General features: G+C 46.7%; 1 protein-coding gene across 4 annotated transcripts in view; it reads right to left on the bottom strand.

Annotated features, from left to right (window-relative positions):
* Positions 1-16,519, bottom strand: part of LOC135825945 (uncharacterized) — a 57,756-nt gene that overhangs the window by 37,165 nt on the left and 4,072 nt on the right. For 3 of the 4 annotated variants that reach the window (XR_010555171.1, XM_065338588.1, XM_065338587.1), the window contains exons 3-6: positions 13,700-13,842; positions 8,227-8,363; positions 1,933-2,229; positions 509-594 (exon numbers count right to left, since the gene is read on the bottom strand). Coding sequence is in view for 3 of the 4 variants with exons in the window: in XM_065338588.1 (XP_065194660.1) it covers positions 509-594; positions 1,933-2,229; positions 8,227-8,363; positions 13,700-13,842 (663 nt within the window). In the remaining variant the exon portion in view is untranslated. Of the gene's footprint in view, positions 1-508; positions 595-1,932; positions 2,230-8,226; positions 8,364-10,418; positions 10,993-13,699; positions 13,843-16,519 lie in introns of those variants that run through there. The other variant, XM_065338589.1, reaches the window with a different exon arrangement.

Genomic DNA, 16,519 nt, shown 5'->3' with positions numbered 1-16,519 from the left:
TCTCCAAGCGCTGCCGCTTGTTCCACGAAGTCATTCTCACCCCAGCTAAGGTAAAACAGTGATGAGGCTTTTAGTGAATGGCTATAAACACGAGAAATGTGCAGGCTCCAACGCCTGACTGCTCTCAGCGAGTCGAAAGTACCATCGCAGCGACATCAGCGAAGAAATTGGGTCTAGTTCAAAAAATTTCAGCTTCCAATAACACAGACTGAATCCAATAACACAAACTAAAACTTTGCCGTCACCCTATACTGATGACCATCGCCTATGTCCGATTCCTTACCTGTGGTACGAGTGCTGGTGAGCATATACCTCGTTTTAATCAAAAGTCAAACTGCGACGATTTCGATGACGCCGCGGAGGAAGTAAGATTTACATCTCACCAAATTTTCGGGCCTGGCCCATCATCAGGGAACAACTAGAAAACAACATAAACTATCACCACACAATCTAAACATGAACAAGGAACCTCCACCATTCCCTAATAAGGAATATTCTCCATGCTTACCGCAAAAGCCAGCTTGCCAATCGGCACAAAGCAGCGGCTGTTGAAGCACAGGATATGAACGCATGACTTGACCGCCGAACTAGAAACTGCATCGAGGCACGGCAAACCATCCATGGAACACGAAAAGAGAAAAAAGTGATCAATTTATTACTATCGTTTTACCCTCCCATATCCATACCTCCTAAATCCGGACCTATCTCTCAACTCGGCGCACTTCTGAGTCATTAGAGTAGTAATATTGCTACTTCTCCATAAACGCACCAGAGCTGCCAACCAACTGGGTTTGTTTCGCGTACAGTGTTTTTTACATTCTGCTAATGTTCAGGCGTGTACGCGTGTGTTGCTTGTACTGGTACATGTATGGAGGTTGGCAGAATTGATGCACGCACGCACGCACACACACACACGCATACACCATTGGACCATTGGACGCCCATCGCCGGAGGCGATGATAGCGATGCTACAGCAGAAGCCATAGCAGCTTGTGCTGGGATTGCACCATTCAACAGCTTGCAAAGCTGAAGAATTGACCGCCACTATTCAGCCTGGTCTACACCACACAGCTATGAAGTGGCTTTTTCTGGCCAGTGAATCCCTACTTTTTGGTTTTTTTATTTTTATTTTTTCCCGCACATACATCACACCACATACTCCGGCATGCACTGGCTGTTGGTAACCACCCAGGAGAATGTGGTGGTGTGCAGCACGCATACACACACATACACACTACTACTACTACTACTATTGACAGCTGCCAGAAATGGCCACGCCGCTCCCCAGAGGGAGGTACGGCGTGGCCATTTCTGGCAGCTGTCAATAGTAGTAGTAGTAGTAGATACACACACACACACACACACACACACACACACACACACACACACACACACACACACACACACACACATACACACACACACACACACACACCGCAGGAGCGTCGGAAGGCATTTCAGTGTGTCACGCCGGACAGCCATCTGAAGTACAATTATTCACTCGTGGGGGGGGGGGGGGGGGGGGCGGGGTGGCTGAGCCCGACAATTTGGCAATTTGGAGCCCAAATCAGTGTATTATATTGATTCCCAGAGTACCCGGGCAAAACGTGGTACGATCAATACTGTAGTGACCGTGCCGTGTCCGACGCCTCTGCGCAACCAGTATCCGCACTTAAAACAGGTGGGCGATCAGTCACATGTTGAATTTAGATACTACTCAATGTCTGGGGAGCTAGCTGTTTTCATTTTGTTACATCTTGTGAAGACAGCTCAGAGTTTCAGATGGAAGCGATTGCAATCAAGTTGAATGGACGAAAACGCATTCTTAAACTGGCTCAAGGCAAAAAGATGCGGGAGGAGACCGTGCGATGGCTTCTTCGCACAACGCGGGCAAAGCAGTCACGTGTGCATGTGTCCTTAACCGTAGCTTACCTGTCTTATAGTGCGCAGCCATGACATCCCAGGGCAGGGTTTCCACTGTAAACGGTGCGCAATCCAGTATGCATTTCTGTGTGATGTCTGTGGTGCCGCTAATAGTATTCTTGAAGTCGTAGTAGATACCAAACGAGTTTCCCGCCTCCTGTAAATCCTCTTCCGTCGAGTGCGACTTGCTATCTGGATCGAGGAATTCTTTATTCGTTTTGAACACTGCATCGTCTGCACTTTGCCGCCGGGGTTCCGGGTGATGATTGAGATCGAAGAATGATGCTCGGAGTCCATGTGGGTTTACTGCAGAAAGAAAGACGGGCAAAAATTCGCAAATGAACGCACACATGGTTAACTGTACACGCACACCAGATCGTGCAATGTTGCGCTGCACTCTTTCCCGGAGTGCCTCATCGAAGCCCGGAATGAACTGCCAGCCAGTCTCCTCCGCGATGCACCGTCTGCCAAAGGGATGCAGCAGTTCAAGGTTCTGACCTACCACTACCTGAAACGGTCGGGTTGGTCATTGGCCACGGACATCGCCCCCTAGGCTACTGCCAGTACGACCCTGTTCATGTTCTTGGAGCGCTCCCTTCTCATCCAACTCCCAATCCATCTGTCTTTATCTCTCTCTAACTCTCCTCCATTCTCACTCTAATCTTTCGTCAAAACTGCACAGCAATCAGCCTCTACTGTCGCCTCAGCATCATGATCTTGATACTGCTATCTTTGTACTTCTGTGCGTACTTGTTTGCACTCATATCTTGGAATAACAAGTTTCCTGGTTTCCTCCCCTCCCTCCTCTCTTTCCAGTGTCTGCTCCAGAGCCGGGTGAGCCGGATAATCGACCCGGTTGGGCAGCGCTTGGACCCGGTTGAAAATACAGTACCGGGTCACCTGTGACCCGGTTGGTAGTCTTTACACGTTCGAACTTGGAAAGGACTGACTACATGGCTTGTATGTGTGACAGATCATGCAGAGGTGTGTGTCGAAGTGAAAGTAGTCAGTATCTGGTGTGTGCACGTGCTCAGTTCGAGCTTGATCGTTAAGGTATTGTTTTTGGAAATGGAGCCTCCAGCGAAGAGACGAATCCACATGTGACTCGGCTGGTGAGACAGCGCCAGGTGTCACGTGTTTTTTTTATTTATTTATTTTTACTAAGGCCACAGCTTCCAATCATGACATGCAAAGCAGCGGTGCAGCATTGCAGGCATGAATCGTGGACGTGGTGACGGGGTCTGATGTGCTCCACCGACCTAGGGTCTCGGCTTCACTGCACAGCAAACGCGTCGAAAGAAAACGGGGGCTAATAATTATCGGGAGATGGGGGGGGGGGGAGAAGAAGAGAAGAAAGAGAGAGAGAGAGAGAGAGAGAGAGAGAGAGAGAGAGAGAGAGAGAGCGAGCGAGAGAGAGCGGGCGAGAGAGAGCGAGCGAGAGAGAGCGAGCGAGAGCGAGAGCGAGAGAGAGAGAGAGAGAGAGAGAGAGAGAGAGAGAGAGAGAGAGAGAGAGAGAGAGAGAGAGAGAGAGAGAGAGAGAGCTGGGAGATAGAAGAGCACAGTGCTCTTGGTGATGGGGACTGCGAAGGATAGCAGGTTCTGGGACATGTGCATGAGAATCAGAATATTGGTGATGATGGCAGCAGGGTTATAAGGTAAGCAGCTGAACACTAATAAGAACAGGGAAAGCGTTGGCGAGCAGATTCAAAGTGCATCAGTAGCAGAGAGCCAGTCCTGAGCAAGAAGGTGACGGTACACCTTTTTCTTACAGCTTTGCATGTGGGGCTGGGCGGGTGAGTGGTGGAACAGGTCTGGTGGCAGGGCATTCCATGTTGCAACGGTGCAAGCAGGGAATCCTTGGAGACAGCTATTCCGGGTGTTGGCAGGCAGGCCAGTTGTCATCTGGTATGGATGGGAATCCTGCAGCTGGAGAGACTGACGGGTAGGTCTTGTCTCGGGGCACGGTGAGTGGCTGGTTTAGGCAGCATCTGCTTCAGAGGGCTGGATGCATCTAGATAGCAGAGCTTGTAGGTATAGGCAAGTGTACTGCGTTCACGTACACGTGTGTTATATGTGTGCCCCACGCATGCGCAGGTGACGTCATGCGTGGATTGGGTTTTGGCTCTTTGCTGGCGTTTCAGGCTTTCGCTAGTCAGTCTGTTCTCTACGCTTCTGGCAACTGGTTTTGCCATTGCACTGTCCTGAGACTGTTCTTACTACTCCCTGCTATTGTGCCATTCGCACGGCTGAAACATTGTGGCATTGTTGGTTATAGACTGATAAGACTGGTCACGTAACACCAGCTACATGTGTTCCCGGCTCCGACCCGGTTGAAATAGTTGCGCCAGGTACACGTGTACCCGGCTGTCCCACAACCCTAGAGCAGACACTGCTTTCCTACCCTTAGAGTTCTTGCTCTCCTGCTCCCCGTCACATTATAGTACTGTCTCAGGGCTGAAACGATCGTACTTCCTCCGCGTCGTCGAAATTGTCGCAGTTTGACTAGTGACTTGTCACTTGTTACTGACAACTCCATAAGCTACACCATACAACTATCATAACACACATTGAGAGTTTCACACAGAGATGAAGGCCTCGTCGTCGCTGATATCAATGGACGAAAAAATCGTTCTTCACGGAAGGTTGTAAGTTGGTAACGCCTCGTCTCCAACGCTTTGACTCTCTCCACAGGACAAGAGCTGCTATGCTTATCGTCTGCTAGCTCTGGATGGTTTCTACTTCACCACCAAAGAAATAGGAATACACGATCGTTGCGAGGTTGGTTGATTACCGTCGGCGGAATCACCTCGATCTTGAAATGAACTTTTTTTAGCCGTGGCATGCCCATTCATTTTAGCTGTGTGGACACTGCTCACGCAGGTAAGTGTACCATCACGTCCAGCGCACACTCTTTTTCAGCATCACTGGTACGGTACCTGCATTTGTAGCACCTCCCGGGATCAGTATTTCCACTTGAAATAATATCCACCCCTATGCCTCATTCTTAGCATTTTTTTACTCGCTTCCATGTAATTGGGCTTATTGCCCATTTGGTATTGCGAATTCAAATAAAAAACAACAACAACAACAACACGTGCACATCACTACTAGACACTAGCACTACAGTCTCAGTACCGTGTACACGTAGAGTCTACATGGCTCTTGTAGGTACTCAGTGTCTCGGCATTCCGTGCATGAATGCAAGAGCGACACGTTTTATCGCTAGTTTGCTTGCAGTTAGTTTGCTGACCCATGAATGTTTCTCCAAGCGCTGCCATACCGCTTGTTCCACGAAGTCATTCTCACCCCAGCTCAGGTAAAACAGTTATGATGTTTTGCGTGAATGGCTATGCGCACGAGAAATGTGCAGGCTGCAACGCCTGCCTGATCTCTGCGAGTCGAAAGTACCATTGCAGCGACATCAGCGAAGAAATTGCGTCTCATTCAAAATTTTCAGCTTCCAATAACAGAAAATAAAACGTTGCCGTCACCCTATACTGCTGACTATCGCCTTTGCCCGATTCCTAAACTGTGGTACGACTGCTGCTGATTAAATACCCCGTTTTACATCAAAAGTCAAAATGCGACAATTTCGATAACACAGAGGAAGTAGACTTTCACCTATCGATTCCTCTTTAGCTTAACGGTCGATTAATCGAATATAATCGTTAGCAAATAGTGTCAGAGTTTTGTGCAAAATTGCTCTGTTTCTGCAAGGTATGTTTTCATAACACTGAAAAATCTGCATCAGTGAAAGGGTAGCTCCAATACATGGCAATTTTGAAGTCAATTGAACCTCAGAACATGAACCATACCCCTGGCAACTGCATGCTCACAGCGGAAACTCATTCAAGCTTCACAAATCACGGGGGGTCACTAATTTTAGGACTGAAATCCCTAACGGGTGATCTATAACGGAACGATAAGTTGATTGTTTTGACAAGTTCTTCAAGGATGACCAAGATGCTGACCGCTTGCGCCTACGACTTCAGACCCTCGCAGCAACATTTCCCGATGCAACGGCCAACACCTCAGTAGGCGACATCGCCAAGCATATCAAGCCGCTCGCGTCCGCAGAATGCCAGTTTCTGTAGTGCTTGTGTTGGTATTGGTCATGCCCTCCACCAATGCTGTGAGTGAGCACGTAAGACGCTTTAAAAACATTTACCTGAGGTCTACTGTGGAGCAGAGCCGTCTGAATCATCTGCTGTTGCTGCATGTGCACAAGGTGCTCACGGATGCATTGTCGCATATTGCCATTGCCAGTGAGTTTGTGGGGAGCATTGAGCACCGTATACCGTATATCCTTGTTTGGCAAGATCTCTGCCCGTGCTTGATTAATGCTCTAGCTCAACACAAATCAAAACACATTCTCTCGTCATAATGGTAGCTTGTTCTCATCACTTTGCAATAGTATCGGAGGCAGGAAGTTTCAAAACCTGATCTGGGTAGATTTTGGATTGAAACCTTTTAACCCTTTGTGTACGGACTGTCCAACTTTTGATCCCCTGGGATCGAAACTTTTCAAAATTTCAATCGATCGTAACTCAGTCATTCCTGCGTTATATCCGAAAACTAAAAATATGTAGGTCAAAGAGAAAACTCCCAGCTGTCCATTGAAACAATCACTGAAGCGCTCTGATGTGTGGTTACAGACATGGCCAGCAATCGAGGACATCTGAGAGCTGTAATTTTTGTACTCCTCCGAGGTGTGATTTTTGGCGTGCTGGGCCAAGCACAAGGAAGCCATCTGCAAAAAAACTGCAGAAAATGGTTGTTGTTTGATCCTTTGGTGTAATCTTTGTTTCTAGTCGAAGCTAGTTGCTGTTTGGAGCAGAAACGCTGAAATTGACTATTTTCTGCATGTACTCATACATGTACTCATGTACTCAGGCATGCAGTCTCACTCGTATTTTAGCTCTTTTTCTGGAATGGATGCTGCTCTGCGCCCCTTGGTGAACCTTTCCTGCGCTCGTGGAGCAGCTGAAAAGGACCACTGGTATGTCTGGTTCCTGGTTTGAAAGTGGAGAGTCGACTTTTGTGCCTTGAAAAAGGAGTAGAGAGCGATAAAGGTACGTCTGTGGCTTATTTTTGAGTGCTCCTCGTACATTTTTGATCGTGATAGAAATTCTCAGACCAAAGTCAGACCAAAGTCAGCGCGATGATGGCCGTACAGTTTTCTTGTGGATTTTTTAGTTGTTTCATCTCGTATCTATGTCAGTATCGTGATGGTGAAGTGGAGAGGGTGATTTTCTTCCTCTAGGCTTCGTTCGGCCGACTTTGCTTCGTCCTCGTTGAAAAGTGATCCTGAAAAAAAGGTCGATTCGCAAAATTATGTTTATTTTGAATGTACGTGGTGACATGCGATTGCTGGCTATGGTTACGAAGCTCGAAAGTCGAATCGGGGAAAATGTCGCTCAATAGCCGCTCGCGCAAATTTGAATGAGGGATTTCCCCATCATTCTGGGCATGCAGTGACGTAGAAACACGTTCAAAATGGCAAACGGACTCATGGCAGTTTGTGACATTTTTAGAAGTAACAGTTAGTCGTTACAAGCAAGGAGAGCGAAATGGCAGATGCAAGACGACTTCTGTCGGAATATTGGCGTTGCAGGTAAGACGCTGGGCTGTAGCGCTGGCGTTTTGACCTTCGTGGTGGCAAGCGTGGGCTCAATGTGTTCCTCTTGCGACGAGCTTTCCAGGAAGCCGAAGATTGAAAATATCATCAAAAGGAGACTAAAGTTATGACCCGGGGAATTATAGAATTTGAGGTGAGTCGAGGTCAAATTCAGTCTGTGTACAATTTTTCAGTACATAAAGGGTTAACTCAACACACCGGATCAAGTAAAATCTGGCCAAATTATATGAAACCTGGCTTAAAGAAGTCATTCTTATGGCTGAATCCACAGCGAAAAACCCTTGAGATCACTGTAGCACTATGTGGCGCTACTGACTGTGTTGTTAGTAAGCATTACATCACTACTTTGAAGTATACCGTATTTCCCCGATTGTAAGTCGCACTTGATTGTAAGTTGCACCCCTAATTTCAGGTCTATGTCATATCGTTCCAACATATTCATTTCAGTAGTAATCATGCTCGATTGTAAGTCGCACCCCCTTGTTGGTTCTGAAGTTTATTGTAAAAAGATGCGACTTCTATTCGGGGAAGTACGGTATTGATGCAAACCAGAAATCTTGCCAAGACAGCAACCTATCCGAGCTGCCCATTCTGGGTTTCACATACCCTTGCTAGTGGCTGGACTGTAGAAAGAGCAAGAGGCAACATAATTATGGCTTACTCACCGTTGTACAAGCAACCATCAAACGAAGGCGAGAACTTGCTGCCCAGCCAGGAATGATTGCCCTTGCCGTCTGCGTCAGCCGTTTCGCCGCGGAACGGCATGGGTCCCTTTCCGATAAACTTGCTGTCGTCCCGCGTTCTAGAGTTACGAGCCAGAAAGTGCAGGAAAAACAAAAACTGTGTGCTCCGCAGTATGGATACTCATGGTTGGTGTCTGAATAGCCCTTTCCCAAACATGCTCTCCACTTTTTACGCAGCTTTTCATTGTTTTGGAAGAAATTGCAATTTCACAACTTTCTCTATTTTCGCTAACTACTTCGCAACTTTTCCGCAACCTTGGCCCACTGACATGGGCAACAAAAGGTCAAGTCACAGGCTACATGTCGGATAAATGCATACTCGTCCATTTTTCATGCGCCTTCAGACTCAAAACAGTAGATCTTCGGTAATTCCAATATGTGCATTCCCTTTTGCGTGCAGAGACATGATGGAGGATGCGTGCAACAGACTACTTGCACTGGGTAAAGTTCTAGTTCACAGCAGACGGGGTAAACGGAGTTTGCTGTCTCTGCACTTCTGCTATTTCCGCTCCTTTTTTTGTTTGTTTGGCATCATTGTATGCACAAGAACTCTCTCATTTCAAGTTGCAATGTTGGCAACTTTTGAGCTTTTTTCTGAAAATATGGATGCCGTTTCAGCAACTTGGACTTGTTTTGGCACGGTTGCGAAAAGCATAATGTGCGAATTATTTTGGCATCTTTGGGAAAGGGCTATGTCTGAAGTACTGAGGCACACCGAATACAAGAAAGTTCACTTATCAGGAGCTTGCATGTCGCGATTTTTATGATGAAAGCAATGTCCCTGCTTGAACCCATTATATAATTGACCCCTTGAAGTGAACTGCCACGGTGAGGGAGAGAAGGGAAAGAACGACAGTGACAGAGAGACACACACAACTGCAAACACACGCTGGTAAGAAATGCTGGCTGGCTGGTGCAGAACATTGCCAGCTATACACTCATACATCGGTTATCCGAACTTCAAAATTACGGGCACTCCGGTCTGCCGGGCATCATTTGGGCGAGTTTAACTGGAAATACATGTGCTTCTCTTCTTTCGTGACTTTTGTGGAAATAGTGACGTCACATGACATATCTATGGCCTTTCCTCAATCACAATGTATGTTATTTTGGAGTTGCGGACATTTCAAAGCTACGGGCAGCGCCCGGTCCCAGACCGCCTGAAACGAGGTATGAGTATAATGCAGATGGATAGATCGAAAATACTTTAACATAGACTCACGTAGCCAGAGCCGGATACAGGACAAAATGTGGTGTACATGACATGTGAAGAACATACCAGAAGTTTCAAGGAGCTCCCACAGGTAAAACAGGACCAGGAGACCACCTGCTTTGCACGATCACTTTCCTTTAGAACCATAGGGATTGAAGGAGCAGGCACTGTCCAGGACCGGGCACTGCCCAGTGTAACTTTGAAACCTCCGTAACTCCGAATCACATATATTTTAATGGGGAAGGGCCATGGATATGGCATGTGACTTCATTGTTTCAGAAAAGTGACAAAAGAGTAGTAATATTTCCACTCAAACTCCCCCAAAGTGTGCCTGGTACAGTGAGTATCGTTTATAAAGTGACCGGGTGTAACGATATACCGGCTATAATGATAGAACTCGCCAAAATCAAAATCAAATCACAAAAAAATACAGCTAAAATATCACTATACGTATAGGATATTGACCAAGACGAGGTCTATATGGGAAATATAGGCCGAGTAAAAGACCGAGGTCCGCCGAGGTCTTTTACGAGGCCTATATTTCCCATATAGACCGAAGTCGAGGTCAATATCCTATTTATCGCATATACTGATCAAGAGTGATGATCACAAAACAAGTGTTCTTCCAATATAGTTCACTTCCTCCAAAACTGATCCAGTGTTGCCTGGATGCATCAGGCAGCAGACGTGATCGAGAGAAAATTCTTCCCTGTATGCTGTAAGCAGCCACACGTACACGTGGCTGCTTTTCATGCTTTTTCCAGCATGTACGCATCATTTCATGCACAGTCATGTGCCATGTGCCAGTCATACATGCAAATCGGCTATAGTGATGCACCGGATATAGTGATAAATTATCGAAAATCAAAGGGGCACGTTATATACACTATTTACTGTATACCCAAGTGGCCGGAAGTTGGACGTCCGGATAACCGAGGCATGAGTGCATAATGTACTGTAGTGTCGCGTATAGAAGCATGACCTGTATAGAAGCATGACCTGCATAGAAGCATGACCTGCATAGAAGCATGACCTGCATAGAAGCATGACCTGTATAGAAGCATGACCTGTATAGAAGCATGACCTGAATAGAAGCATGACCTGTATAGAAGCATGACCTGTATAGAAGCATGACCTGCAGAGAAGCATGACTTGCATAGAAGCATGACCTGTATAGAAGCATGACCTGTATAGAAGCATGACCTGCATAGAAGCATGACCTGTATAGAAGCATGACCTGCATAGAAGCATGACCTGTATAGAAGCATGACCTGAATAGAAGCATGACCTGCATAGAAGCATGACCTGCATAGAAGCATGACTTGCATAGAAGCATGACCTGTATAGAAGCATGACCTGCATAGAAGCATGACCTGCATAGAAGCATGACCTGTATAGAAGCATGACCTGTATAGAAGCATGACCTGTATAGAAGCATGACCTGTATAGAAGCATGACCTGAAGCATGACTTGCATAGAAGCATGACCTGTATAGAAGCATTACCTGTATAGAAGCATGACCTGTATAGAAGCATGACCTGTATAAGCATGACCAGCATAGAAGCATGGCCTGCATAGAAGCATGACCTGTATAGAAGCATGACTCGAATAGAAGCATGACACAGAAGCATGATTTCAATGGAAGCCACTCTCTGCAAAGTACATGTGCAAGTGCGTGTGTAGCAGTGTGCACTGCACAGCGTAGAGCCCAGGGATCGATTTAGTCACTGCTACACAGTTTTACAATAATTGACTAGCAGCTCCCAGCATTGACTAGCAGTTTTCCTTCCTCAAAAGTTTACATGTATATCATTATTATTATTCTACACAATAGCAGGATTTCGTGCAGAAGAGGACAATAGCTGCAGTTGCTATTTGCTTTTCCAAGCGAAGGGTTGACCTGAATATTAAATTTACGTTAGGGTTTTCGCTTGGGCTCGTTACATGTTCAGCGTCCATCCGACTTCGAGTTCTTCACAACACCATGCCCTTCAACAGGGCAGTTCCACTGATTCCTTCGACAAAGAAAGCTCAGGAAAGCGCTCAAACAATCCTGACAGTTCGTGCAGAGGGCACAGAATTTTCGCTTTTCTCCATCGAAACAAATCGACACTCCTGGCGTGTTCAGTTCTTTTTCCCACTTCTGGACAGTGATCAGATTCACTGACATGTTGGCTACATGAGACTAAGAACCATCTACTTCAACTGTGTCTTGTCGAATGGAAACAAACTGAATTGAGCTTGACAGTGAAAGAAGTAAGGAGAACTTCAGGGAAAGTCGCCGCCGTGTAAAAATTTCAAAAGACTTCAGTCTTGTACGACCAGTGCTTGCGCAGTGTTCAAAATCATACAGAGCGTGATTCGCGACCTGCGCGCGGACTGAGCAAGACAGGCTAGTTGGTTGGGGTAATAAATTACTACTCCCTAGTCAGCAGTGTGTACAACAGTTGCATGTAAACTGCACACAGCCAGTACAGAATGGTCTTTGTACATACCGCAATGCATAGCCCGTGCATCGCAGTTTTGGGCGATAAAAGACGAAAAAGGAATCCCAGCTAGTGAATTTTGATTCGCAAACTGCGATGCGAACCCGAATAAATCGATCCCTGTAGACTGATGATGTCAACGTGGAAGCATGTTTTGAATAGAAGCATAACTTGAATAGAAGCATGGGTTGAGCCCCGGCTTATACGGCCGTAACGTCAGGCGAAATAGCACGTCATAGTACATTTGAGATCAGCGGGAAGAAGATGACGACGTCCACTAATTTAGTATCTGTGCACATGAATCTGCTGTGTGTGTGACTCTGTGTGTCAGCTATGGCATCGTCCCCTGTGGTTCCATGCCTAGCATGTACGTCTGAACCATCCTGCAAAGTTTGAATGACGTAGGTTGAGTGATCGCTCCGCGAAACATACTTTTTGAAATTCTCTGCATAGTATATCGTCCACCATTGAAATTTCGAATTTCTTGCTGAGAGGGGTGGCTTGCAACCTCGATATGGCTTATTCCAGGCATGCTTTGGAGCCATCCCCTGTTGAAGTAGTGGCGGGGATCTGCCCTGCAACTGCTACAACAAGAAATGATTCGATCTGGGAAAGGGTGAGACCGCGAATCTCGGTTGAATATTGAGTATTTCAAGCCTTTCCACGACGAAGATGGAGTTCTTTTCGGAGATGGACATCGCGGCAAAGGACATGGTGTCCGACTTCTGGCGTCTGGTGAAGCCAGGGATCATTTGTCCAGTCAGGTCGGCAGCCTAACCGTCGGTAATCTTGTGTTTGGATCCCGTTCTGCTCGATGTGGAAGATCACAAACAATTTGATATCGCACAAATTGATCTCAGCATCGTGCGTACGGTATTTTATATTCAGAAAATCCCAAAGTGTCTCTGTGCCGTCCTATGCCACGAGAAACTCCAACCAGGCTCCAATGTCCTCTGCCTTCATGATTGAATGTCCACTTCGTTTGAACAACGAACACAACAATCGAGGACGGCTTTGCAATGAAAAATACAGCTATGCTGGAGCTGAAAAAAAGAAGAAAAAAACGTGCTCAGGATGAGACTCGAGTACACGCATACTCTCCCAGCAGGTGAAACGCAAATGTTTGTGAAAAATGCGTGTCGCCGACTGACCAGTAATTTCGCCTGACGGCACCTGCTTTTACACGCGACATCACGGTAATAGAAGCATCCTTGGCACAGCGATACCTAGGTGCAACGCTGACGCTGAGACCTCTGGTCGGTTGAATTGCTCCCAGTACATCGGCACGTCGTCCCTACACCCCCTATGTTTTGTCCTTTTTCTCATTTCTTTTTGTACTCAACCTGTTTTCCAGTAGGGCTGTGTTAATAGTAAAAAACCAAAAACCAAAAAAACCAAAAAAAACCAGCATAACACTATAGGAAAGAAAAAGGACCAAGGAACTACAAATTACGCTATAATGTCCACTAACACCACCAGTTACTAAACAATGAGATCATGCGATAACATTGCACGACACTGACCGGCGGTACTGAATGTTATCGCATGGGCTGATTGTCTAGTAACTGGTGGTGTTAGTGGACATTATAGTGTAACTTGTAGTTCCTTGGTCCTTTTTCTTTCTCGTACATTAGTCCTTGGCTCTCCATCCGAGTCCATTCATTACAACACATTGTGACCATCAGTATTGCCTTACGGTCGTATAGTGGGAATAGCATTGACAGTGGTCTGATGGTCACCAGCCGGCTGAAGCTGCTCTACTCCCTGCTGTTCAGCTGTACTGGCAGGCATGTGTAGATCCTTCTCAGTGACTACTAGACTGGGCAGTGAGAAGGGCAGCTGTGATGTAGGAACACATATGCACACACAGATACACATGAACATACACATATACACATACAAACACACACACACACACACACACACATGCACACACGCACACACACACACACATACACACACACACACACACACACACACACACACACACACACACACACACACACCTGACCTTTGACGCCCATCGCCGGAGGCGATGATAGCAATGCTACGGCAGAAGCCATAGCAACTTGTGCTGGGATTACACCATTCAACAGCTTGCAAGGCTGAAGAATTGACCGTCACTATTCAGCCTGGTCTACACCATACAGCTATTTGGAGTGACATTTTCTGCATGCCAAACACAACACATGCACACATACCATAGCCAGTGTGACACGAATAAGCCTATTGCGCAATGACGTGATTTGTACCATAAACACCCTACACAGCCATCTCGACATGGTCGTCTGGCGTGTTGAACAGTGCATTGCTGATCCCACTATACTCACATGCATTACGCATACCTCCCATATATTTGGCAATGCGCAATGGGTTTATTGTATGAAAGCATATTATGTGATGGGTTGTATTAACACGCTGCACTGCATGCTGCCAGTCAATCTGAGCTCCCCTGATGACAGCCAACAAGGTCGAAATAGCTGTCTGTCCGAGATTGTGGCATTTTTATGTGCGGTAAAACCTGTGTTTGCCGGATCCTGTACCAAGCCGGATCCTGTATTGACCGCACAAAATGTTCATGCGCCGAAGCGCTGAATCCTGTCATATCAGAACAGTATTTGGCTGCACCGAGGGCGTCCGGTTAGGGCAGATTTCACTCTTCTACAAGTACAGTACGGATCGGCATTGGTGTTTGATTTTCGTGAAAATATAACTATAGGTGATATATTACTACAGGCGATATGCATACTTAGGTATGCCTGACACATGCGTGTATGGTGTCATTCGAATCAGTGCAGCATGCAGAAGCGTGCTGTGCATGTGACTGTACAGTACGCACAGTGCAGAGCTAGATAGGGCGTTCCCCAGGGTTCCGTCCTAGGCCCTACCCTCTTCAGCATCTACACTCGACTTGTCCCCACTCTGCCATTGCGTTCCCAATGCCTTCTCTATGCAGACGACACCACCCTGTATGCCTCTGGAAAGTGTCCACGAATTCTCATGTGTTACTTTGAAGAAGATTTTTCAGTGGTGAAGCAGCACCTCACAGATCGCGGCCTGCTCCTGAACTCCAGCAAGAGCCAAGTACTACTGATCCACAGCAGACGCTCACATCCTCCACCTAACCTGAGCATTGTCTGTGGTTCGACTGTTATTGCCCCGTCTGACGAAGTTAAGTATCTAGGACTGACTCTCGATTCAACTTTAAGTTTCAGTGCCCACGTTAACTCCCTCAGGGAAGACATCGGAAAGAAACTAGGTGCTTTTCGACATGGAAGGAGGAACCTTGCTGTCCAGGCCAGAAGGCAGTTCTACTTGTCAGTAGTCCAGAGCAAGCTCGAGTACGCCAGCACTGCCTACGTCCCCTGCCTCGCTGACAACGTGAGAGATCAGCTGCTACGCATAAGTAAGAGAGCACTTAGATGCATATTTGAGCATGACACATTCACGCGGACATCATACTTGCTTGAGCAATACCACATAATTAGCTTAGACAAAAGATATCATACTAAGTCCATATTCTTCGTGTTCCGTTGCATCCACAATATCTGCAGTTCACTCCTCTCTGACATGTTCTCCCTTCGCCGTGACTGCGCTCACACAGATAGAGTAACCCGCGGCCAAGTCAATTATTCCCTTTCCTTACCCATTGTGCAAGCTCAAGCTAGATACCGATCTATTTCATTCCTTGGTGCTGACCGCTTTAATGCGCTTCCCGAATCCCTTCGCACAACTCATATCCCCAATTCATTTCGCCAGGAGCTTAACAATTTCATTAATCTTCGGCACCCTGTAAGAAGACCTTAGGGTCTGTTGGGAATTCCCAAGTAAAATAATAAAATACAATACAATACAGATAGAGCGAAGGCACATGCAAGCTAGCTAGCTTCCTCGCACGTGCCAGGTCCCATACCGCGTACGCTACCGATACGCTCACGGTGTGATGTGGAGACCTCCACAAGATTATCGTATCGAATTCGCGCGAATGGTTCTTTTTTACTACACATCTCGTACACATACCCACTTAGCACTTACACACCTACCTTTTGTTGCCGTTTTGTCCTCCATGGAGTGGTATAAAGCTCAGGGAAGTCGGAATCATGCTGAAAGCAAGGTTGTTTGTGATATTCATGAACGCTTGTGAGTGAACCCTTGGAAGTTTCATTGACAGTCTGTGGTCGAAATAGCTTCTCATTAAAAGTCGTTCACAGTGAATGACAAACTGGACATCATAAAATATGCGGAGGAGAACCCGGGGACGAGCCAAGCAGCTGTCGCTCGGAAGTTCGGCATTGCGCAGCCAACAGTTTCCTCAATCATGAAGAGGCGTGACTTCCTCATGGCGCTTGGGGTGAAGGGCACCGTCACTCGAAAGAAAAACCGTCAGACACAGTGCGATTTACTGGAGAAAGGGATGGAAGCCTTCCACAAATCATGTCGTGCAAAAAAAGGATGAAATCGATTTCGTACGAGTTGCTGATCAACAAAGGTCGGCAGATATCCGATGGACTCGTGG

The sequence above is a fragment of the Sycon ciliatum genome, chromosome 10, assembly GCF_964019385.1.
Source record: "Sycon ciliatum chromosome 10, ocSycCili1.1, whole genome shotgun sequence".
In the NCBI taxonomy this organism is placed as follows: Eukaryota; Metazoa; Porifera; class Calcarea; order Leucosolenida; family Sycettidae; genus Sycon; species Sycon ciliatum.
The sequence above is the reverse complement of the archived record's forward strand: the minus strand, read 5'-3'. Positions and strand labels throughout refer to the sequence as shown.